This window comes from Corvus kubaryi, unplaced genomic scaffold (genome assembly GCF_017639235.1).
Source record: "Corvus kubaryi isolate FWS band 111438036 unplaced genomic scaffold, C.kubaryi_AGA036_p1.0 split3-73, whole genome shotgun sequence".
In the NCBI taxonomy this organism is placed as follows: Eukaryota; Metazoa; Chordata; class Aves; order Passeriformes; family Corvidae; genus Corvus; species Corvus kubaryi.
Window position 1 is genome coordinate 26,778,839 of NW_024582091.1, and position 24,825 is coordinate 26,803,663.

At 43.6% G+C, this 24,825-nt stretch overlaps 1 protein-coding gene across 1 annotated transcript; it reads left to right on the plus strand.

Moving 5' to 3' along the window:
* Positions 1–16,730: 16,730 nt before the first annotated feature.
* On the plus strand, positions 16,731–24,789 carry CCN6 (cellular communication network factor 6). Its single transcript, XM_042016253.1, has 5 exons — positions 16,731–16,781; positions 20,010–20,298; positions 20,652–20,894; positions 23,362–23,555; positions 23,954–24,789. The coding sequence occupies exons 1-5, from the start codon at positions 16,731–16,733 to the stop codon at positions 24,233–24,235; spliced, it is 1,059 nt and encodes a 352-aa protein (XP_041872187.1). The 3' UTR covers positions 24,236–24,789.
* The last annotated feature ends 36 nt before the right edge of the window (positions 24,790–24,825 follow it).

Genomic DNA, 24,825 nt, shown 5'->3' on the forward strand with positions numbered 1-24,825 from the left:
TGTTTGTACAGTCAGGATTCTCTGTGCTCTGTGAGGGTACTCACAGGAGGAAAAGCTGCACACTGTTGAAAGCAGATCTCTCTGCAGTTCCAAGATGGGGTTCCCTGGAAGCCAGGAGGGGTATTGGGGAGCATCTCTGCTCCTTGCATGGGACCACACACGGCTGGTGCCCACTGCTGCCCTGGGCACCCTATGTGCCCCTTCTAGCTGAAGGACAGGAGCAGATCCTTCTTGCATATGAGTCATCTGACTTACTTAGACCCCTCTTTCTGAGAAGGCAAATTGCACCCAAAGAATATTTTTTATCCGCTGAGGGCAAAAGAAGGGTGGGTATCCTAGATGTGTATTTGGAACAGGCATCTGCCTTGTTTGCAATTGAAGACCTGCAAAAAACCCCAAAAAACTCCTACAGACAGCTGCATCTGGCCTGACAAATTACAGCCCTGAGCCTTCCCCAGTGGAGGAGCCAAGTCCCAGCAGGCAGGATCTGTTGGTCACTGCAGTGGTACATGAAGATAAAACCCCACAGTAGGGTCAGAGGAAATGGTTCAGCAGCAGCTCCAGTGGGTCACCGCTGTCCTGCAGGCACCAGCAGAGCATTTAGCTGCAAACCATGTCTCCCCAGTGCCAGACACTCAGCAGCTGTGCAGTGCTGCTGAGACCATCACTAAGTCTTTGGGGAACTTTTTTCCAGGCCTCGGGGCAGTACGCTCAGCTGGGAGCTGGTGAGCTGGCTGTGGGGAGCTGGTTGGCAAAAGCTGTGCCTGCAACAGCCCATGCTGATCCAGGTCTGCAGGTGACCCTTCAAAAGGCAACAAACTTCACCCTACAGTGCTTTTGGGGTCTGTTTCCACTGAAGCACAGCCCTCAAGCCCTCTTTCTGCCTGGTGTGAGTGATTTGGCTGCTGACACCACAGGTGCCTGCAGCCAGGTGATGGACACCCAGCACCACTGCTGCCTCTCTGAGAGGAGCCTGGCCTGTTGAAGGAACTGTGTCAAGAGCTACCCTAGGCAGTCTCCTTGTAGGGGTGTCAAGGGCAGATGGTGACATTCCCTGGGGCCAAGCTCTGGCTTCCCACTGCACAGCCTCAGCACGAAGGACTAACTGCAGGCGGAGATGGATGCTGGTGCCACCCTTGGGGGACCTGGGTTGCTCTCACCAGCCCTGAGGGGTTTGTAGAGTCCTGAGGTCACTTGCTATGGTGCTGAAGTGGTGGGAGGGTCTGATTTGCTCTACAGTGAAGGAAATGAAAATGTGGTCTGAAAACCTAGAGCTGAGGATGGCCAGATAAGAGCAGCAGCATCCAGTTTTCATGAAGGCTACTGAATACGACATTTTCAGTCTGGACAGAGAAACTTCACACAGCAGAATGACAACCCTCCTGATAGTCATTGGCCTTTTCTGCCTCTGGACAGACAGTGAAGTTGGCCTTGAGGCTGTAGAGGGGCACGCAGCAACCAGCCAGTGTAATTATTATGTGCATTTGGGAGAGCAACCTCATTTCTTCTTTTTACTGTTTTTTTCTCTTTTTTTTCCCCTTTCTTCTTTCTCCTCTTTGTTCACCTGTATAGTAGCTACTAACAGTTTAGCTATACTGTGCAACACATCCATAGTAGTGTTCTGTATATGTATGCACATGGAAATTTTCAGTTTCTGGTGTGGTTAGTTAGACTCCTTTGGAAACACACCTTTTACTGCTAACAGCTCATCTTAAGCTGTGCATGGAAACCGTGACACTGAAACTTCCTTCCTTCTTTCCTTCCTTCCTTCCTTCCTTCCTTCCTTCCTTCCTTCCTTCCTTCCTTCCTTCCTTCCTTCCTTCCGAATTCCTTCCTTCCTTCCGAATTCCTTCCTTCCGAATTCCTTCCTTCCTTCCGAATTCCTTCCGAATTCCTTCCGAATTCCTTCCGAATTCCTTCCACCATGAGGAGAGCTTCAACTAAGAAATACCAGGGTGTCTAAAAGCCATTGAAGTGGATAACAATGAAGCATGAGGCCAAAGAACTGCAATACCCTTCAGTCTCCAAAGAAATGTTTACCTTCAAAGACATTTTTCCTAAGCAAATATTCAATTAAGCCACCAGAGAATTCTTTTAAATTCACACATGGGCACCAGCACAGGCAGACACTGCAGCTATGGAAAGTGGGTACTGCCTGGTTTTCTACAAAGTGTGAGCTGGTGGAGGGAGCTGCCATCACCCAGAGACACCTCCAGGACCCAGACTTCAGGTCCTTGGGGTCACCCTAGTTTGTAGACTGGTCGTATGCAGCTCTCCAGTCAGCCTGCAGTGGTAGTGGTGTACTGGAGGTAGGAAGTGTTAGGAGGATTTGGCTCATCAGAAATAGTTTCTTGAGGGGAAGGGAGAAGATGGAGATGCACTGTAGAACTTTGTCATCTATAATTGGAATTTCCCTTAGGTCTAACTAAAAATAAATTAGCTAATAGTATATTCAATTAATTTTGCCAAATTTGAGAAATTCTTTTAATTAGGAGGGAAGAACTTACATGACAAATCATGAGGGATGACAAGTCCAGAAAATTATCAGGAGTCTTGTGATCTTTGGTGTTTCTTCCTTACAGTCTCAGTTTGTGTGACTAAACAATTCCTTGGCAAACTTGGCTTTCAGTTTTGGAAAAAGTTTGCAGCCCTTTGGCTGCAGAGCTGACCTCAGAGACCAAAAGTCTAGAGACTGAGTAAACAGAAAAACAATAAAAAAAGTTCATTTTTAAAAATCATGTGCTTTTCAAAACAACTTTATGAGTTTTGAGGTTTGTGGCATGAGTGTTGAGTGTGTTAATTTAGGAGTATCAGTTCACATTTGGGAGGATGTGATCTTTCTTCCCTGCATGTTAACATGGCATCGCTCCTTGTGCTGGGGACAGTTACGGATATTCAGTTGACGCTCAAAGGAATTACGGCTCTGGGCCCAAATCTTTAGTTTTTCCAGGCAAATTGTGGAGTTTTGTTGTTCTTTTGTGGCAGAGAGCTGGTGTCCTGCAACCCCAGATGAAAAGGTGGGTTGGGGTATCTAACCCGGCTGCTGCCCCTTCATTTTGATCAGAGGTCATACCTTGGCCCAGTACTGTCATGGAGTGAAATTTTTCAAATGAAAGAAATTGGGCTTTTTTTACTGTGTATTTTTCTGCAACATTGTGCTGTTTGATGTGATTCCCGAAATGCAGCCACCTTTTCTGCCCTGCTGTTGGGAGTAGGGATGACAGAGGACCCTCCTCCAAAAGCCCGCAGGGATAACCAGGAGTGTTGTATCACAAAATATCTCCTAAGTCTCAAAATATTTTCTTTTGAAACCACAGCGACGGTCACTGTAGACACTCCTCTGTAGCTTCTGTGGCACATTACAGCTGTGTTTAAATTAAATGTATTTCTATTCTTAGCCAAATAAACACATGGTTGTCTAAATCTTTTCCCAAATTGCCACTGGTCAGATGTTTTACTAACCTATTTCCATTCTGGAAAACATCCATTCATTATTAATATTTCTTGTCTCACAACAAATTTTGCTTACGCCTTCCTCTTTACTTACTCAATTTTTGGAAGAATGTCTCTGGGGCAAATACCATAACAAGTCCCTGCTTCCCTCTGACAGCACAAAGTAACTGCTAAATCAAGGGCAGCATGTACTTCTCTTCTGTAAATTGCCCTGGCTCCCTGCTTCGCACTGGCAGCTGCCTGAAGCCCTGGTTTGTGCCACGGGCACCCTCCGCATGGACACTGCAGCACCGCCTGCCCGTCCCAGCGCTGTGTCCCCTCTCCTCCGGCGCTGCAGCTCGATGCCTTTTCCTGACGGGAGGCATGAGAAGCACAGCGATAGGCTGGCCGGAGGTGGGCAGAGAAAGGGCGGCCCATTGCCCGGCAGTAATAGCCTGTGAGCCGGCACACTCCCACCATTACCCTTGTAAAAAGCATTTTCACCCTCTGTGATTCACGGTGTGAACCAGCAGTTGCTCAGGCAGCAGCTAAATAGCTTTTCCCTAAGAAGAAAGTGTTCAGAAAAAGGCTTCCTCCGCCGCAGGGAGCGCAGGAGGGCGCCGTCCGTGTCAGCCGTCCTGTCCTTCTTCATTAGGCGAGGCGGGCAGTGCTCCGCCTGCAAATCCTGCTGCGAGCCTTCCCGGCCGAGTGGTGTTAACACTGCCCGCGTGATGTCTCGCGGTGCAGAGGAAAAATTGACCTTCTGGGAGTTTTGGCTACTGAGACACAATGCTTCAGAGTGGGAAGGTGGGGAGGGCGGTGTTTACCCGGACACCCCAGCGCTGCCATTTCCTCTCCTACCTGCCGATGCTCGGCATGCAGCAGTGCACAGAGCAGAGCCACATTTGGAAAAGTCCCTTTGCAAAAGCTCCAGCTTATGACCCAAATTCTCAGTCCCCATTAGGTGACACTGGAGCTGTTGTTGCTATAAAAAGAATTCTTCAGTGGTTGCCTCTTAGAGCTGTAGCCGTCCAAGAATATCACAGCAAAGCCGCTTTCACATCTTCTGTGGGTTTTTTCCTGATTATCAGGATATACTCTCCTCCACAGTGCTCTGTTTGACATTTCCAAAATGGCATTAATAACCCAAGTGTCAAGAAATGTAGGATCTGCTGGACTTGCTGCTGGATGTGCAATTACTCTCTCCTATCTCCCACCAGATATTCTACTTTCTGCAGAAAAAAGGATTTCTTCCACGTATAAGACCTTGGCAGGGCACAAAGTGGACTGTGAAACATTCAGTCTTTCCCCACTACAAAATTCAGCCTGAACTCCCCTCCTGCCCCTCTGCAAAAGAGAACAATGATTGTGAACCAGTGTGTGTTGCCACCCACACTTAGACAAAATAGGCAGCCTCAGGAACATGGGCTTTTATTCTCCTGCCAGCCTCATCAAGACAGCTGTCTACAAGAGCCTGGACAAAACCAGGAGACAGTGGAAGTCAAAGCGTTGATCTCCAAGTGGCCATGGCCAGTGGAGAGACACCCCTGAATAACCTCCCTTGTGGCTGCTGGGCATGCAAGTACCCATGTTGGGCTGGTTCGTTGCTTCTCCTTCTTTTCTTTTACTAACCCTGCATTTCAGTCACTCCTCCCTCAATTTCAAGAAAGACTGGCTTACCTAATCAACAGTAATTCTGGAACCCCCAACCCACGAAGCTCCTTTGTAAGCGCTGCCTCTGGCCAAGGCTGTCCTGTGCTGAGGGTGGCAGTGGTTGACGATGGGGACAGAGGCACTCAGGCCATCCCACGGGGTACTTCTGCTTTGGGCTGCTGGGTAGCAGCTAGTCTTGGCCAGGCATGGCAGTTGAGTTTGTAGAAAACCTGTATAAGCTTTTGTTCTGTTATGGTTTTTCCAACGTGCGTTGCTCTGACCCTGACTGTCAACAAGAGCACTTCACTAGAGGGCTTCTAAATTACTGACATGTCCTAAGTAAAAGGAGGGGTAATAAAAACACAAATGAGGAAAATATGACCCAGACACATTTCTATTCCTCCTTCCTTCCCTCCCACCCTTTTCTCAGAGGAAAAAATACAGCACCTGGAAAAAAGCTGCAGCTTAGTTGCCCCCTTATTTTATTGTGCTGCTGATGTGCATGGTCCATGCTGGGAACAAGGAGTCACTTGTGGGAATTGGTGGCTGAGGGAGCCTGGGCCAAAGGGAGCTCTCACCCAGCACAGTGTTGTTCCCTGGAACTCACACTAGCGGGACCTCACTCCATCAGAGATTGGGTGTGAGCCAAAGTACAAAAAAAAGGTAAAAAGGCTGACGGAGAAAATGAGAAGGCAAGTATAGAAGAAGATGCAACAAGTCCCGTAGCCTGCACAAGAGACGATGAATGTGGGAGCTCCTTATAGCCTACAAATAAATGTCTGGGATACATTCAGAGAAGACTCAAAGTGTCATTATTTAAAAGGATCAAGACAGTCAAGTGGTTGAACTTCAGATGCAGGCAAGCTGGGGACTTGTTTATGCAGGAGAAGGGGATTCCTCAAATCCAGACTGGACAGTCTGCAGACAGAAATGCTGTAGGTCAATGGGAAGCGTCTGCACTCAGTTCTGGAGCTACCTGGCTCAAAATAAAGCTCTGTGTTGGGTGAGGTTGACTATAAAGATGTAGGGATCTCAGAGATTTTAAATTATAGGTCAAGTGACAGGGCATAAATCAGGAAGGATTCCCTTTGTTACGTCCCTGTGTTCATCACTGTACAGCTGGACACATAATGTGAGCAACTTGATGGAGCTGGTGATATTTGTATCCCTCAGGCCTTGACGAGACTCAGTTAGTCTGAGGATTTAAGAAGAGCTCCGGGGTTTCTCTCTCAAAGGGACAGAAGTTACCAGTCGTAAAGGGCTTCTGGTGCTGCTGAGTGCCTCAGCTTTGATTTTGCCCAATCAAGATTGAACTGCTCTGCTACTCCTCATAGTTTTCTCCAATTTTCTGTTCTCATCAGGTCAGGGTCCAGCCCTACAAATACTTAGGCACAAACCTTTATGCACATCAAATAGTCTCTGTGTGCAACTGCACAGGTCAGGTGAAAGCACATCCTGAAGTCTTTGAAGAACTGAGGCCTGGGGTCCTGGAGGGAAGGCACTCTCAGCTTGTAATAGCAGTTAAATATTAGGCACTCCTATGGCACAATGAAAATACTAACAACTGGTGTTCAGTATTATTTTCTGCATTGTGTACATTTTTTCTAAACATTTTATAGCAGCACTGATATTCAGGAGAACGGCAAAAGCTGTTTACTTTCTGAGTGCAGTAATTTATCCTGTCAGAAAGAAAGGAATGAAGGAGAATAAAGGCAGGTATTTTCAATAGCAGTAATCACAGAACATCTGCAGAAGGCAAAGGGAGAACGGAGGCACTGCTGTGCTGAGGGGTGCTCCAGCCACCGACAGCGATGCAGCTGTCTTCTCATTGCTGGGGACTTGCTCTGATTTCACAACAGGCTTGCACAGGTCTCTGATCCTATCAGGCTTCTCATGCCACTGTCTTCCCCCTTTTCTCATGTGACTACTGATTTTAGGTCTCAGGTTGATGTTTTAAGAGAGAGGGACAAACTAGGTTTTCTTTAAGCCCAGTTTGTTTTAAAGAAGTATCCGTTGGATGCTCTGAATGGTTTGTCACCTTTGGAAAGGCAAGCAGAGATATCCTGCTGGGCCAGATTTCCATGCTGCCACGGCAAGTCTGTTTGCAGGACCCCAGCTAGACGTTTTGAAGGTATACTTGGTATTTTCAAGAGACCTACATAGGGCTGACAGTCATGTAGACACAGTCTCTCTCAATGTACAGTTGAAGACAAAAGTTGGCAGCTGCCAGATGACTCTAAAACTGATTGAATAAAATGGTTTTTAATGATAGTAATTTCCTGATATAATGCATAATAGGCAACTGCACTCTGGATCCTCTTAGCAAAATATACATGGAAAAATGACCAGGTACATTTTAGACCCAGAGGCTGTCTTTCCACTATAATAAAACAGAGCAGAGACCATTTTCTGGCCCTGAGGGCTGCAGGCACAGCACTGCTCATACCTGTACTAGTAAATTCACTTCCCCCCAAAACTGGATCAATGTTTCCACCCTAACTATTGCAAAAGGTGCCAGACCCATGCTGAGCCCTGACTGTGTCTGGGAAAAGTATGAGCAGCTGGAGGTCCAGCATCACTGAGGAAAGGTTGAGCTTGGTTCAATGCTTTGAAGATGCCTGAAGACTATGTGGGCTGTGCATGGAGCTGGGATGTTACAATCCGTACGTGAGCTGCTGAATTTAGATGGTGCGACCACCCTGCCTGAACTGGTGTGTCTTTTCGTCCTCCCCTCCAGCCTCCTCTCCGTCTGGGCAAAGTTCAGGCTGCCCATACATGTGTATGAGTAACGTGGATGCTAAGTGAGACTTTGCCGAGATTTTAATTGACAGCTGAGCTTTACCCTTCTGTACCACTGCAGTTACATCCTCTGGGCTATGTCTGTGGGAGTGCATTTGCCCACGGCAAAGGTCTGGAGCGCGTGTTCTGCGGTTCACTTAATGTCACCTCCTCGCTGCTGTCGTAACAGGCTGGGTGTCAGGCAGTGTCGCTCATCCATGCGTGTTCACCCCAGGCTGTCTCCCAGCACACTGCGACCTTGCCTTGAATTGGATACATGACTTAGGGAAGCATTTTTGTCTCGGTTCTCCATCATTTTTGTCAGGATCCATCTGCAGTTGGGGCAGGACTAAGTCCCCTGAAAGGTTTTGAATGAATCTGAGCCCGTTGTGGGAAAGATCTTCTGGAGGGTGGGAAAACCTCTTAAGTGCAGATTAGATATGAGCTTTTTCCTGTTTCTGTTTCAGTATAGAAACCCTACAGCATTATTTGTAACTGTTTCCTTTATCTGCCTCCTGGCTTTCAGAGAACAAATTTGCCTGTTTTGACACAGTAGTAAGAGTTACAGTGTGAAACCAGACAAGATTATTGGAGGAACAATGCAAGCTCCCCACCACAAATACACCAACTGTTCTAAATATCCTACTTCCAAACAGCATACTTCAAGGAGCATCTGCCATTTTCCACAGTTGCAACAGCATCTCAAATAAGCAGTTTCTAAATCCCACCTTTCATAGTTTCGTAAGAAAAAAAGAGCCAGTCGCCAGTTTATCTAACCTTACCTGGGTCCCTCAAAAAAACCACCTGGGGCTTCTTTTCTGTTGAATGTAGCTTAAGTATATGGAAGCCAGAATGCTCATTTCTTCTGTTCAGAGTGAATGAGTAATGTGAGCATATTCAAAATCTTCATAGGCTTGAATCAGAACAGTGACAATGAATGAATCCTCCATGCTCAGAGGTTCTCTGGTGAATCTCTCTTAAGTTTTTTGTTGAAGCCCTCTTCATATTGAAAGGAAGAAGCTGGTGGAGGGTGCTGTGCTGGGCTGAGATGCTGAGTCAGTGCTCGCTGGGTAGCTGTGGCTGATTTCTCCTGTGACTTCACCCTGGGCGCTGCCAAAGGGGCATCCCCTCTCACTGCCAAAGAACCAAAACCACTTTTCCAAGTAATCTGGATCATGGGCTGGTCCTGACTGCCTATGCCAACCCTATAGCAGGCTGCACCATGCTTATGGCTCTGGTGCCAGCCTCAGAAACTCAGAGAGAAGGCTGGAAGGGACTGTGAGGTCACCTGAGCATGTCTAAGCATCAAGTTTTACACTGTACCTTGTCACCTAAGCTTCGGGAATAATTACTCGTTTCATTCAAGTAGTTGTGCCAGAGAGATGCCTAGACAGAAAACACACACTTGTCTCATCAGATGTCAGCCCAAGATCCCAGCATGGTGACCAGAGACAAAAAGGTACAGAGGTACTCAAACAGAGCAATTCATTTCAGCCTGAAGATGAAGTGTCCATTTGAAGATGTAAACTGCACCATGAAAGTACCTGTGGTTCTCCAGAAACAGAAAGGGTTCCTAGCTGATGCGTACCTGTCCCCGTTGGAGGACACCTAGGGGAATCTCACCTAAAAAAAGGCAGAGAACTGCCACATCCCTCCACATTTTGTGTTATAGTTCATTCTGTTAAACAGAAGAATTTGTCTGGCTTGAGGTTCTCATTACTGTGTCTTCTTTTTTTTTTGGTTGAAGGGTCTTTTGGTGCCTTGGTAGTCTTCCCTCATAAAGTCTCTCTGGAATGTAGATAAACATACATGACCTGTTAGTCTTATGAGAAAAAACCCAACCTTTTTCCCTTAAAATGAACCTTTTCCTTTTCATGCATAAAGATGCCCACAGAAGCAGGATGTTGCCGTCACTGAAGCTAGTTTACAGTTTTGGTGAGACAGGATTTGAGGCAGGAGCCCAGCCTTGGGATGTCTGGATGAGGTCTTGGATGAAGTGGATTCCCCAGGAAATGCCAGGGTTGCTGCTTGTTTCTGAACTCATTTAGGAGAGCAAACATGTATTGGACTGAAATAAAAAACCAAGCCACTGCTGTAATTTTTCTCCCTGATATTAAACAAGCGTTTAATTAAAAAAAAATCTGACAGATGGCAGGGCTGTACCTAATGCAAGACTGAGCATTTCTCCAGTGAATTTAAGGTGGCCTGAAAGATTTAAAAAGGCAGGGGCTGGAGGAAGAGATGCATTATTGAGAATACATAAAAGAAAACCCTAATATCTTTCTTGCTTTAAATTGCATTGGGAAGGTTTTCTTCCTTTTTCCTAATTAGCTTTGCAGTGCAGGGCCATGCCTGGTTTGCCCAGGTACTCCAGGGTATTCTCCCTCTGGCAACTGGTCAGCAGGAGAGGGAGGGAGAGGTGTTAGGTGCAGTGCCTGCACCCCTCAGCCCTGTCTGAGGTCTCCTAGGCAGAAGACCAGAGCAGTGAATAGGGGACACCAGTCTCGTGAATAATCTGGCTCCAGCAGCACTAAACCTTCTGTTTCTCTCTCCCGCTTAGATTTCCCTGGTTTTGCTTTTTGCCACTGCATTGTCCCACTTGGAGTCAGCACCATGTCTCCCACCATGTGGGGAGCCAGAATTTTAATGAGGCAAAAAACCATAAGGTGACATCTCTGAGGTACAACTTTTGCAGAATAAATATGGAGAGTTTTGTAGCTATCAATAGGTCATGACTCATTTATAGAAAATGCAAATGAAATAATCCTTTAGGCAAAATACTACTGAAAGCCTTGGATCCCAGACACATTATTCACTTGTTTATGTTTGAACTGTCCTGTGGGCTTTTCTGGATTGGAGATGCCTGATTCAGGTGCAATCATTCACTAGGAGACTTCTGCCGTAACCCCTTCCTGGTTTTCTGTCTGTCCTTCCCTTCCACCCACATGGCAAATCAGAGTGTTTGGAGAGCTCACCTGCTGATTCCTTCCTGCCATCTCTTCTCTTTCATCCTGGTGGTGATGGTGAACACGTTATTTGGACCAAAGCATTGGGATAAAATAAATGGACACAGTTGTGCAACAGAAGTGTTTGTTTGCCTTTCCTCTGATGATTTACAGGGAATTCTGCTGTAGGCATGCAAGAAGAAGAGTAACTGTACAACTGAATTGTTGAGGGGGTCAACCCAACACAACTCAGCCACATTTTCCTGCAAGCAGGGCAAGCTTGCAAGCCCTCTGGAGAGTTTGAGTTGATGTAGGGTTTTGATTGGATGTTTTGTAGGTTTTGATGCTTGTTTTGATGCTCTAAAGGAAAATGAAAATAAACCAAGCATGAATGTTTAAACTGAGTTTCCTGTAGGTTTTGCACTTTCATACAAATATACTGAGGTGAGATTCTTAAGTAGAAAAATAAAGAAATTTCACACTATTCTCCATACCCTTGTCATAATGATGTTTGGATTTTTTTTCTCTTGGATACTTCATTGCTTTGTAGACCCTGAAAGACATAGCCTGAGGGCTGGGACAAGAACTCTCTTATGCCCTTTCCAAAATCTTCCCTTACAAGAACCTGAACATGGGCTATTACGATCTTTGTGAACCCTGGACCTTGGCCAGATCTGCTGTGCCCGCCCAGCGTTTGCTCTTTGGAATTTCCACCACCAGTTCCCCAGCTTCGGCTATTTTTAACTTATCTATCCAATGAAGGGATAAATCCTTTCAGCCCTGAAACTAGGAGCAGCTTCCTTGTATGCGGGAGGAGGGATGTGGTGGTGACCTTCTTCACTTATGAGGAGAAAGAAGTGGAGGTGATGCCACCAACAGGAAGGAGAGGAGCAGGTGCAGCCTTCCTTCCCCTCTCTGGGGCTGTTTCACTTCCTGAGACACTTGACATGAAAAATGGGCACCAGATCCAGCCAGTGCCCTACAGTTTATGTGTACAATTTATGTCTGTAGAGAGCATCATATACTTTTCCTGTAGACCAAAGAGATGAGTTTGTCTTTTGGATGACTTTGTGCCAAAATAAATTTGGAGATAGCAATGTGAATGCCCAGTATTTATGTGGATTTCTTTTTTTTAAAGGTTAATAAAGTATGTATTGGGAATGAAATAAAATTTTAATAAATCCCCAACTGGTGGCTTGGGAAAAAATACAACTCTTTTTTTGTGTCTCTCCCATGCCTTACCCTCAAGGAAGGTTTGGGTAGGACATTGGCTGGGACCTTATTTTCATTTCCATCAGGAATGTTTTTTAGCTGGCACACAAACTACATGTGTAAACAGCCCAGGAGTTTGGGAAGCTGCTTTACTATTTCCTCCTATAACTAACAATGGAAACCCTTTGAGAACCGAACAAGCCTCGGTGGACATTCACATGTCTCCTGACATGCAGGATTAGCTGCCCTGCTCAAATATTTATCCTGACGGCGCTTCTCCCTGAGGAGCAGCTCTCTGCCTGCTCTGCAAAGCAGCCCAGCTGTGGGGGAGGAAGGTAGGGGAGGCTGGAGCTGCCAGCGTTGGGGTGCCCACAGAGATGGACTATGAGGAGAAAAGCTGATTTGCAAATACGGCTTGGGCTGATCTGAGTTTATTCTGTCACAGTGAATTCAGCATCAAACTGAAGAAAGCAGAGCCGCTGCACTGTGTGCAGAATTGGCCAACTCCAGCGTGTAATAAGTTAGCTCAGCACAGTTGTGCTTCTTTGCCTTGCTCGGTGGGTCCCCAATTTGTCTTCATTTTTATTCCTGTCTCTCCCTCCGCTTTGGCCTGCTTTTTGCAGCCTGTGCCTTTCTGGATTGATTGCACAGAGCCTGCCCCAGAGAGCTAGGCAGAGCACAGACTGAACCCGTTCAGTGTGTGTGTACAGATATTTTTAAATGATCTGTCAACCAGAAACTCAGGCTTTCTCTGATGACAAATATTCAACTTAAAGAATTCTGAGAATTTCTAGTTTCACAAGGTTGGTAGTCACAGAAAGATGGAACATTTCAGAGATGTGTGCTTAGGAATACAAGCACTTTGTGGCATCTTTTCTGTGTTTAAGGCCTGTTAGAAGAAAATAGTATATATACCTTCATAAATTAGTTTTGAAAATGGGACCTAGTCTTAAACCTGCATTGTAAATATCTTCATATATGAGGTAGCCTGTTATAGCTCAGAGAAGCTTTATGAATTAGTTTGAAAGCAGACCACAGCTAAAATAGAAACAGTGGCACACTGTGGGGAACATAGTATAGCTGCCCTTGTACGGAGCTTTCTACCCCTCCAACAGCGACCTTGGGTGTTGCACATGATCTTGCTGAAGTGGGTATGCAGGACAAGATGAGTTTCTGTCCCATTGGAAGTACCCCCATCACCTTGGGAGAAGTTCCTTACTCAGCTTATTGAGAACGTGCTGTTGTTGGTGGTGCTCCAAGAGGAGAGCTATGGAACATTTTTGAGTGCAACTTGGGTCTGAAACTCAATTTGAAGAGAAGCAAAAATGGCCCAAATTTACAAAAGCTGAGCAGCTGACCAGCAGAGAAGAGAGGAACCTCACAAGAGTGCATTGGTGATGGGTGGGATTCCTCTGCAGTGACCGTCAAAGCTCCTGGCCTCAGGCTTCCAGCTGGGAACTTCACCATACCTTTGAGCATGGTTAATCTGAGGAGCTGTTGCTGCCTGGCAACAAACCCCGGCACTTCCAGCAGGGAGATGTCTGTGCCTTGGTGTGCCCAAGTTGCAGCAATAGCAAGCAGACCTCAGTGAAATCCATCAGTGATTTTGGAGCACTGTTGTTTTGAAGAAGGCAGCTTCCTTCCAAAGCCCAAGTGAGCAAACAGCATGTGAGACAGGGTGAGCCAAGGGCAATATGTTGTCATATAATGTTCCTATTCCTTTTTACCCATCTGTTTATTTATTTGAAAGAAGAGACACAGACAGTAGGTTTGACTCAAACAGAGGAGTCTCTGTAACATCCATGCCCAAAGAACAACAAAACAGGACAACATGCAAAAACCTTCCGGCCAAAAGGTGAACCCCCAGCTCTGGTGTGTGTCTGGAACTAACACCCAGTTATTGGGAATGACCAAACCCAACCCTGGCTTTGATGGATTTTATTTCAGTAACTCCACCAAGCCCAGTAGGGAGTATTGAAAATCCTGGCCCACAAGTAGCAATGATGAATACCTCTGGCATTTTGTCTAAGACCTTGTATCTAGTTAGAATGCATGGTTATATTAATTTATGGGTTTATAACTCATACTTTTCTATCTCTTAAGACAGTGGATTTACATGGCATATTTCACAGACAGGAAGATGATTTTTTGGCACCAAGGAGACGTGTGCAGTATTGAGAGGTCACTGAATATACAACTAAATTACATTTCTGTTCAGGGTGGTATTAGAATGGCACCAGATAGCAGAGCAGGTTTAGTTCAGGAAATGAATGATGCTTTATGTAATCAAATCTGCAAGGGAGATTTGGCAAGAAGGATGAATACAGACAAACTGTTGCTGAGTCTGGACATGGCATTAAAAACATTAGTTTTTGAGTTGTGGGGGATTACTAAAGACCTGCAGGAGAGGAAAAGGGCAGATTGCCTCCATTCACTTAAATCAGAGACAATACTAGCAGAGACACAGACTCCAATACTGAGTAGTCAAAGCACTGGTGCACTATTTATGCATAGGGGTTAGTGCTGCTGTCTTTGTGGTCTTGTGGCTACTTATTATACATGCAGGGATCAGTACTGCAGGTACTGCGAGGTCCAGACAGCCTCATTTAAGTGCATTTGTTAGGGAAAGGCAGTGAAGGCACGTTGTTGTTTTGGAGAGCGGATTCCCTAGCGGGAGTGGTGCTCCTAGCAGGAGGCCCTTCTTGGGCTGAAGAGGTATGCTGGTTGATTTGCACACATGTGAGCAATCATCCAGCCACCTACAATGACATTTTAATGTGTTATATCACCAAAATGTCTTCCTCGGGGAGGAGCATTCCTCCCACTCCTTCCAAACCCAACATTTTCTATCAATCAGCTTAATTATACTCTAACTACAGTTTCAAAGTCTCACTCTCTAAAACCCAGATACCACATTCTCCAGGTGATTCCAGCAAAATACACCATATAAAACCAATGGGTAATACTACAGAAATCTCTCTCTCCTGTTTCCCAAGACTGGGGACCATTATTCACATCAGACCGGTCTTTGCCAGCTCACACAGAGCATTCCCGGTCCTGCACTGGTCACATGCTTTATGTCTGCAATGCAAAGAGAAACAACACATTTCAAATGAATGCTGTGTGCTCCCCTTAGAGTTCTAGGAGAATGGATGTGCTAGTCCTCACTTCTTACAGGCTGGAGAGTGAAAGGGGTGTCTTTGGGGCTGCAAGAGAAAACCGTACCTGGAATCTCCTCAGACAGCCAGCATTTCTCGTTATTATCCCTCTGAAAGTCTGCCAGGAGAGGTTTAGCAGCCTCCACCCTTGGAGGTTTTCCAGATCCAAATAGGCAGAGCTGTGAGTAACCCAGTCTGATCTCAGAATGAACCCTGCTTGAGCAGGGGTTGGACTAGAGACCCCCTGGGCCCTCTTCCAGCCTCAACTATCTTCTGATTCTATGAAAGAAGCTATGTTTTGATAGTACACAGAAGAGACTTTTGAGAAACCTGTGTGCTTTCAAAGGGAAACACAAGGATGGCTTGAGCCTGCACTACCACACACCAGAGTAAGATAATGAAATGAACTGATCTGCAGCATTCACTTGTCACCCAGGTACTGCCTGGACTTTATCTTGAGTTATGTAAGAAAGTGATTGTGCTAAAGAAGAGCAGATTTTCAGTGTTTTACAGCTGAATGCTCAAGAGTTTGGAGGGACAGTTCAGGGTGCATTTATAACTGCAGAGGGCACGTGATGCTCCAAGTCTGGGAGCCAAACAGAATCGCTTAGACTGGATTTGTTATCCTACTCCCACTACTGCCTCTGTCCACACATGGCTGCAGTGTGAGTGTGGTCTTTGGCAGCCTCCCCTAGTAACTCTTGGGCTTCACAGGAGGTGCCTGAGCAAGGACAAATGTGAAGGAGGAGCATTATCAGGGCACCACCACCACTGCTGCAGGGCTGGAGTTTTTATCTTACCCTGGAGACCCTCACTTGTTAGCCTAAAAATCAAACACATCACCTTGATAGTAGGTGATAAGGGGAAGGGAATTTGGAGATTTGAACAATCTTGTGCGTAAGTGGGGCAACACAGCAATAAGACAAGGTGCATACTTCAGGGAAAAGTACATTATAGTTTGGGCTTCCCATTAAGATTCCACGGAAAGACGCAGTGCAGAATATGTAGCAGCACTACAGCACTTTATAGCATCTACTTCCCTCTTTAGAGAGCATGTACTGACTGTGAATTTTTATGCAATGATTTGCTAGGCACAATACATTAGAAATTTTGAAGAACTCTGCTTTTTCCATCTCAAAAAATACATGTATTTGGGGCTCTGCCCTTCAGATTTCAGAAACTCCTGCAATATAGATTTAAAGATAAGTTAAAAATAACACTGCATTTCCAGCACCAGGATTTTAAGAATCAGATGTCACCCTACCCGACCTCAATTAAGTCTGGCTGAATCAGCTGGATGGGATCAAGCAGGGTGTGAAAATCTGTATTCTAGCAGTGGGCAGAGAAAAGAAGACCAGTTGGAAATTTCAGTGTGAAGCTGGTTCTGTATGAAGTGGAGAATTTCAAGTGTGAATGCGTGTATGTGTTCGTGCATGTGCTGGGAAAGTAGGGTTGGCAAGGGAGACAGAGGAGAGCTTTGTGTTCAGTGCTTCCTCTGACACAGCTCAGCCTGTTCCCTATCTCCCAGTTTCACTTCTGAATGTGCAGGAACATGCGGTGGCTCCTTGTTCCCACCATCTTCATCATCCCTTGTACTCAACAGGTAAGTTCATTAAAAAGAAGAAAAAGATTTCTCCCTTCCTCACCTTGTCCCAGTTAAAAGTTTTTATTTGCTTAATGACGAATTAAATTTCAGAGAAGTAAATTCCTCATAAAGAATAAGGAGCCATTCCCTACTCCTGAGTAAATTTCATTTGCAGCTTATTTACTGCATCAGTCACGTTTTGGTAATTTTTTTCTCTTTGTACACTAATATGACTTGGTGGGAAGAAAAAAGTGTTAGGGAAGCTTAAATTGCCACTGATGTTGCTTTCTTCCTCTTTTTTTAAGATAAGCACAGATGACTATCTGATGCAGTAAGAAAGTAAACATCTGTGCTCATATTCCATATATATATGTATACATGTGTTTGCAAAGACGTATGGATACACACAGCAGTCCGACTTCAGGCTAGTTTTACAAATGAGAAAGGCACCTGGGCTGCGTTATACCTTGTCTCTTTTGAGAAAATTTTAAGTGATAGCTTTTTCTAAAGGGATTTGTGTCAAAGGCCAATTTCATTATTTATTTACTTATTTTTGAAAATCCACTTTATGTGCACACAGTGTATTTTTCCTTTACAATCAAGATAAATGTCAACAGAACTTTCAAACGGCTGTTTCCCTCCGCTGACTTTCTGCATATTTAAAGCCAGACTAAGATAACCGAACATTAGTGATAATACATTGCCTGCTTTTGCTATTTGCTTATTTATACCACACCGACCTTGTTCAACCTTTAAAACATAGGAAAACAAACACATGAAGGGTCCTTACACAATGGTCTCATTTTCTGATCTGCCCATAGGATCAGGAAAAGTATGCAAGGGGCTTGTGTGATGTGAATACATTTGGTATAGAAACTTGGGGAAGCACAAATTAGAAAAATATTTGACCTGTAAACTGTACAAGCAAACTTTACATTTTCATTGAAACCTAATAGATATGTGAAGATTTTTCATGTGAACCAAAGTTCTCAGTAATTCCACAGTTAAAACTATCAGATATTTGCCTAATTGTTTTTCTTACTTTGCAAGATCTTTGTAGTCTCACACCTTACAGCTGACATCTTTCTCTAAAAAAAGGAGAGAAAACTCCCCTAAGTAGAAGTCTGTAGGTTTAAAGCATGTTCCAATTTGTAATACAAATTAAACATATTGGTTGAAGTGCATAAGATTACTTCCTGCTATGCATACCCATCTTGAAACATGATACCTGATTCAAGTCACATAACTTCATATTGCTGGCATATGGCCAAATTCCTGATGATGATGCTGCTAATAATAATAATGATAACACTCTGCTTCTAAAGAGAAAGGCAGCAAGGAAATGTTTCCTAAAGCAACCATATTGTCTTAAACACTGCTAAATGTGTAGGAACACCGGCATGTCTTGTTTTCAGAACAATCCTTTAAGAACCTTTATATTCCAATGCACACATTCATCCAATTAACATTACGGTTTATAGGTATATGGTTTTCAGGCTTAGCTGCCTCAAAATAGTATACTTGAGTTAGTTGTTTCTGTATTATTGCTGCATTTAGGCAAAAAGGATTAGAAGAAATCCTTTAACAAATGACACATTTATGAAACTATCTTCTTCATACTGCATGGAATACCACATGACGTTGTTTAACATCCATTTACTATATGAATTGCTTATGTAAATTAATATCTAGCTTAAAAATCATTCAGCCAAAGGAACTTGAAAGCTACTACTTTAGAGCTTCATTAGTAGCTGCAGATTAAGATATCGTAAGTATAGTTGTAAATGACCATGAAAAATGGAAATTAGTGGTAGAAAAAAGCCTTTTAAAAGGTCATTTACTACTGCACGCAATTAAGCCAGCTCAATTATGCTGCAAGAGCTTTCCTGGGCTATGACATATGAAATGCTGAATTCTGCAGATACTTCCAGTTTGAAAGTTGAGCCGCAAGAAACCCCAGCTGAATGACCCCTTTCTCAGCTCTCCCTCAGCATCTCTGCTGGAGGTGATTTCTACACCAGTAGAGCCTTGCAGTTTGGAGGAACAGAGAGAAACTGATAGGCTGGGCTTCATATGCACAGAAAAAATATAGGATATATGTTTTGGGTTTTTTTTCTGCAAGCCTGATGGTGATACCAGCACCGGATGAGGGGCTGGGTCTTCTTTTGCTCTTCGGGCAGTTAGAGCTGTGTGACGAGAGTGGCTCCCAGGCCTTATGTTATCTAATGGCCAAGTGCTATGCATGCCCCCACTTAATTATGGAACCAGTCATCCATGGGGAATAACTATACCATGATCTGCATTTCTGCTGAAATCAGCAGCATGAAAAGATTTAATGCTAAGATCTAAACTGATAAGTTTTAGATGTAGTTCTTAAAAAATGCAGATAGACTATAGCTATCTCAAATAGATCCTTTCACACCATGCTTCAGAAAAATAAACCCATCAAGAATTAGTTTGGTCTTCCTTTACTTAAAAAAAAAAAAAAGACAAAAAAAAAAAGACATGAATTCTGAGACAGAATGTGTAAACCAGTAAATTCTGGCTAGATCTTGACTTCCTACTGCTGATATAAATCTCTTTAATGAGATGTGTCTTTGCTCTGTAAGCCCTGGATTCAATGAAAGCTTAGTCATGCAAATAGAGGCACTCTTAGAAAGTGACCTATTAAACTCAGTACAACTACTAGCCTCCCTTATTAGGATTAATTTTTTGCATGTAGCACAAGAGCATTTGTAAATATTATAGTGCTCCTTCCCAAGCATCTACTCAAATTTTGGAGCAAAAGAAACATTCAGAAGAGCTTCCCTATTTTAAAAGGGTCTTCCCATCAGAACTGGCACACAGGACTGTGGCTGGCTATAAAACAATGTGAGAAATCAAAAGCTAATTAATTTAATAGATGGTTTGTAGGAAGGAACATTTACAATAAAACCACCATTTACTTTAAAACACTTTTTAAAAAAAAATTCTGTTCAGTTTTGTTCTGTAGAAGGCAAAGGAAAGACCAGTGAATTGTGTTTTGTTCCAGCAGGAGGCCAGGCTCACTGGTGGAACATCTCAGTGTATGATACTGACTGATGCAAATGGTCCTCTGCCTTCTACCTAAACCTCACATCCTCTCTTACTTTTTGGTCTTGTGAGATGAGAAATGTTATGTATCTTCATGCAACTTGGAGTTTTTTCCATCTCGACTTCATTTTATGCTATTCCAGCTACACATAATGCATTCAGTGCTCAAAATAGCCCACTGTGTGTAAGTTTTTCCACAGCCCACAAGAGCAGCCTGGAGATAAACCTTCAGAAACTGGTGAAGTCCAGCGCAAGGAAGTTTGCCACTGGCCATGCCGATGCCCGCCGGTGCCGGCCTGCACCCCTGGGGTGAGCCTGGTGAAGGATGGCTGTGGCTGCTGTAAGGTCTGTGCCAAGCAGGCAGGAGAGCCCTGCAACGAAGCAGATGTCTGTGATCCCCACAAAGGGCTCTACTGTGACTACTCAGAAGACAAGCCTAGGTATGAAACAGGCGTGTGTGCATGTAAGTTGTTCTTTCACATTCCCTTCTTGAAATCCAAGAGGGTGGGGACCAGCAGGTGAATAGTATTGGAGGAAAACTCCACTTGCAGGTGCTGCACAGCCCTGTGCTAAGGAATTTATCCTAATTTAGTCCTCCAACTGCTCAGTCAGAGAATCTGAGAGTAGGACTAGGACTGTATTTAATCTTATCTGCATTAATGAGACCAGTTCATTGTGCACAAGCCTGTTAGCAGACATGTCAATGTCTGATTTAAAAAGCTGTGAATGCCATAAAGATTGACCACATTTCAGCACTCACCTTAGCAAGACCCATGTGCTCCTCCTGTGTTAGTAACTGTTGTTCACAATTTTCAGATCTGGTAGCTGTAGGATGTGAGCTCAACGGAGTTTATTATGCCAATGGGCAGACCTTTCAGCCCAACCCACTTTATAAGTGCCTGTGTGTCAGTGGCACAATTGGATGTACCCCTGTGTTCACACCAAGATTAGCAGGAAGTCCCTGTGCCAGGGTCACAGGCAGAAAGAAGCCTGGACAATCCATTTGCAGCCTCGGACAGCACAAGCAACTTCAATCAACCAACTACAGGCTGATGTCAGGTGAGCCTGGCTACATTGGTAAACTTTTCTGTACATGAGCCTTTCTGCATTTAGAGTCCCTGGCTCCAGCAGCCAGGCAGGCAGTGCACTGGCACTTGCCCAATTCTTGCTCAAGGCCTTTGCCAGGGTGACTGTTGTGTCCCACTTACCCCTCTTACTCTCAGGTCACAGACTCATTTCTCTAAACCTAATGAATGTGAAAAGCAAAAAGGCTTTTGGCTTCTGTCACCAGGGAATTGGCCAAAGCATCTTTCTGCAGAGGTTTACTACTCATCAGATCAGCCCAATTAGGGATGCTGGTGGACAGCCATTTTGCAGCCTGGAAACTCTCCCACTTTTTCCTGCTTTGTGGTGTTAGGGAGTCTTGGTTTTCACATACATACATTAACACAATGCAGGTCTCTTCTTTCAATAGAAAGCAGAAAGTTATAAAAATTGCCTTAGTGGCTTTCCCACATTCACAAATTTTAGGTCACTGCAAGACCAATACTCCCCCACGGTTTCTTTATTCAGTCTGATCAGAAGCATTCATAAGCTTGTCCATGCAATTCTGGCAGGGTCAGTTGATATTCCCTTTAACTCCATTCTTGCTTTGATGCTAACACTAGTTCTGTTTTTCACTCTAAGGAAGCACCATTGCCAGAAGCAGCTATGCCAGTCCTTCCCTGGCCACAGCTGCTACGCTTGTGCCATCTCCTTCCCTGTGCACTTCCAATTTTCCATGGTGAAGGTCTCCTTCGTTACAGCTAATGCAGGTACCAGAAAGCAGAGCCATTTATTTGGTGGCAGCCTGAATCACCATAATGGATCAAAAAACCAAAAGAATTACAAAGCTTATCAGAAAACCTTCATCAAAGGCTGCTGAGTAGATGCACATAAGTCAATCAATCTGCAGATAACAGACCTGCTTACAAAATCTGAAGTCCAGTTTGGACAACTTCTCACACATAAGCAGTGGTTATGCAACTAAGCCAAAATTAAAAAAAGCAGCTCATCTTTACTTCAAAATTATGATACAATACCTGTACCTAGTATCAAAGCCTTTTAACAGAAATACACCTAATACTGTTGTATAAACACACACTCAGTAAGGCAACTGACTTCAAGTGAAGAGAGATTTAATTTCTAGAGAACAATGCCAATCTGATTGAAGAGAGACCATAATGCATTGAAAACAATGGCAACCAAACCATTTGAGCCTCTGAAATACATCTCACCACAAACTCAGTTAATGTATTTCAGATATCTGGAGAACAGCATTAAGCCATTTACTTTGTAGTCCCTTCAGCAGATCCAAAAGTAAAGTCCAACCTTCAGTAACTCCTTCACTGACTGCAACATGACATCATTTATTCTGGAATTTGGATCAGCTGCACAGCATAACCTTGACAGCAGACACCCAGCTGGCAAAGCATGCTTTCTATTGGGCTCAGTTCAGGGACTCAACACCCTGTCCCTGTGGTGGCTGTATATGCTGTAGGATGCTGTTCTTTGGGAATCTTCTGAAGAAAAACACCTTGAAATTTTTTTTCAAAGTAAAGTCTTCCCCCTCCCATTTCCCAGTCCAGCAGAAGTACCTTGTCAACTTGTCCATGAATTCCATGCATGGCTCAATGGGCTAATAGGTATTTTGAAAAGCCCTTTTTCTGCTAGAGTGGATAATAAGTGCTAAGTTTCATTTTACTCTTCTTGCTTTGCCTTCTGATTTTCCATTTCAATTTCATTTACCTAATTCAGATAGACAGGGATGTAACTAGGTCATACTTTAAAAAATGTACCGAGTATAAACAACCATTTAACTTCCTTTTATTTGTTGCAGATCTGTGACAGGCTTTTAAACTGCTTGCTTCAATGACATCTTTAAATTGCTGTCTACTTTCCAAGTATTCTGGAAAGTAGACAGCAGTTCTGGTAATTCCAGGTAATTCTGCCTGTGCTCCTACCTAAATGCACAGATTCCACATAGTTTTTTTGCAGAACTTTTCCACTGCAATTCTGTTTCTTTTTTAAAGTACACTTCACCTAATCCAGCCCTCAGGCTTTTTAGCGGTATCTAAAAGTGACTGGAGAATTTTATTCCTCAATACAAAACCTGAAGTCTTAAATATCTACAAAGACACAAATATTAATGTCTTCAGCAGCCTTTACAAGCTATGCTTGGCCTAAAAAAAATAAACATCTGGACATTCCATAAAAATTCCACAATTAACTCTCTTCACACAACACTTCCATCACATGAAACTAAAAGGTCATAAAATACATGCAATTTCATAGTCCTTGCTAGGATTTGAGTATCCAGTGTCAGCAAAGTTTAACTGCAGCTCAGCTGAATTTTGTATAAATGTTACTTATGTCGCATTTTTAGGTCTACCTACAGAAGTACCTTCATGAACAGAAATCAAATTCTTATTCTTGCATTTTCAATTCATCCTTTTGGGGCTGCCTAAATAAAATATTGCTGTCTTAGCTTACAGAAGCTTACCGCTAGTTTTGAAGAAAAAGTGCCTCATACAGGCAACTCCCTGGACACCCTGTTCCAGGACCTGTGGCATAGGCATATCCAGCAGAGTGACCAACGACAACAGAAAATGTGAAATGAAAAAAGAAAAGAGATTATGCTTCATCCAGCCTTGTCTGACCAATATGCTGAAGAAAATAAAGGTATTTTCTAGCATAAAATTAATTCCTCATAGAAAATTAAAATATTGGAACTAATGGAAAAATGGATGTACTGGCAAGTACTAATATGACATTTACTTCTTCCTTTTTTACGGGTTTTAAAATAACTCGTCTATGTTTTCTACCACCAATTTTCACGTTTCAATAGCAAACTACAGATGTGCAATTTCAAACAAAAGGATGTGATGTCCTGAGATATAAGTGCTGCTAATGCTGTCCTGATGCGCAGTCACTCTGAAAATATTTTCTCTTTATTGACTGACAAAGGAAAAATCAGGCAGCTTTCAGATTGAGTAGCTTTCAAGATATTTCTATGTAAATGTTGCAACTGTTTCTTACATGATCTGCTTTTAATGTTCAGGGTTGTCTTTGTTTTAAAGATTCCAAAGGGAAAAACATGTCAACCAACTTTCCAGCTTCCAACAGCAGAGAAGCTGGTTTTTTCCGGATGCTCAACTACCCAAAGATACAAACTAACTTTCTGTGGAGCGTGCTTGGACAAGAGGTGCTGTGTTCCTAATAAGTCCAAAATGATCACTGTACAGTTTGAGTGTCCCAACGAAGGCTTCTTCAGGTGGAAGATGATGTGGATAACATCGTGTGTGTGTCAGAGGACTTGCAGTGCTCCAGAAGATATATTTTCCCAACTCAAACTGCTATGATGAATTATACCACTGACAATTACACGTGGAGTGCAACAGCACATTCACACCCTGAAGAATCAGAAAAACCCCCTGCCACAGCAGTGTTTATAATGAAACTACATGCATGAATATTCACTCATTCATTAAATGGCACCTGGAAAACGCAAGACGGCAGCTTTCTAAATGTAACTCTTTTTATATGGGGAGATAGATACATCCTTCTCAATAATGTAACACAAGCACTGCCCAAACAAGAACTTAAGAAAGGCATAGCAAGACAGCTTCATACCCCACTGTAACAAGTTTTTGCCCACAAATGCTCTAACCTGTTAGGGAAAAAAATTGCCCTTGTAATACTTCATCTATCATTCTTCATTCTTAAATTAACCTTTTCCACTATACATCTGCACTAGTAAAACACATCAATGCTGTTTTGAAACAGAAGTCATCAACTTTAAACCCAGACTGCTTTTTGCAACAGATGGTCTTTCTCTAGTGTTGTGCATATAAACACTGCATGTGTAAAGGAACAAAAAAGTGGGCAACTGCAGATAATAGATGCAAGATTTTAAGAAAATTGCTATTTTTAAAACATTTTCTTAAAAAAT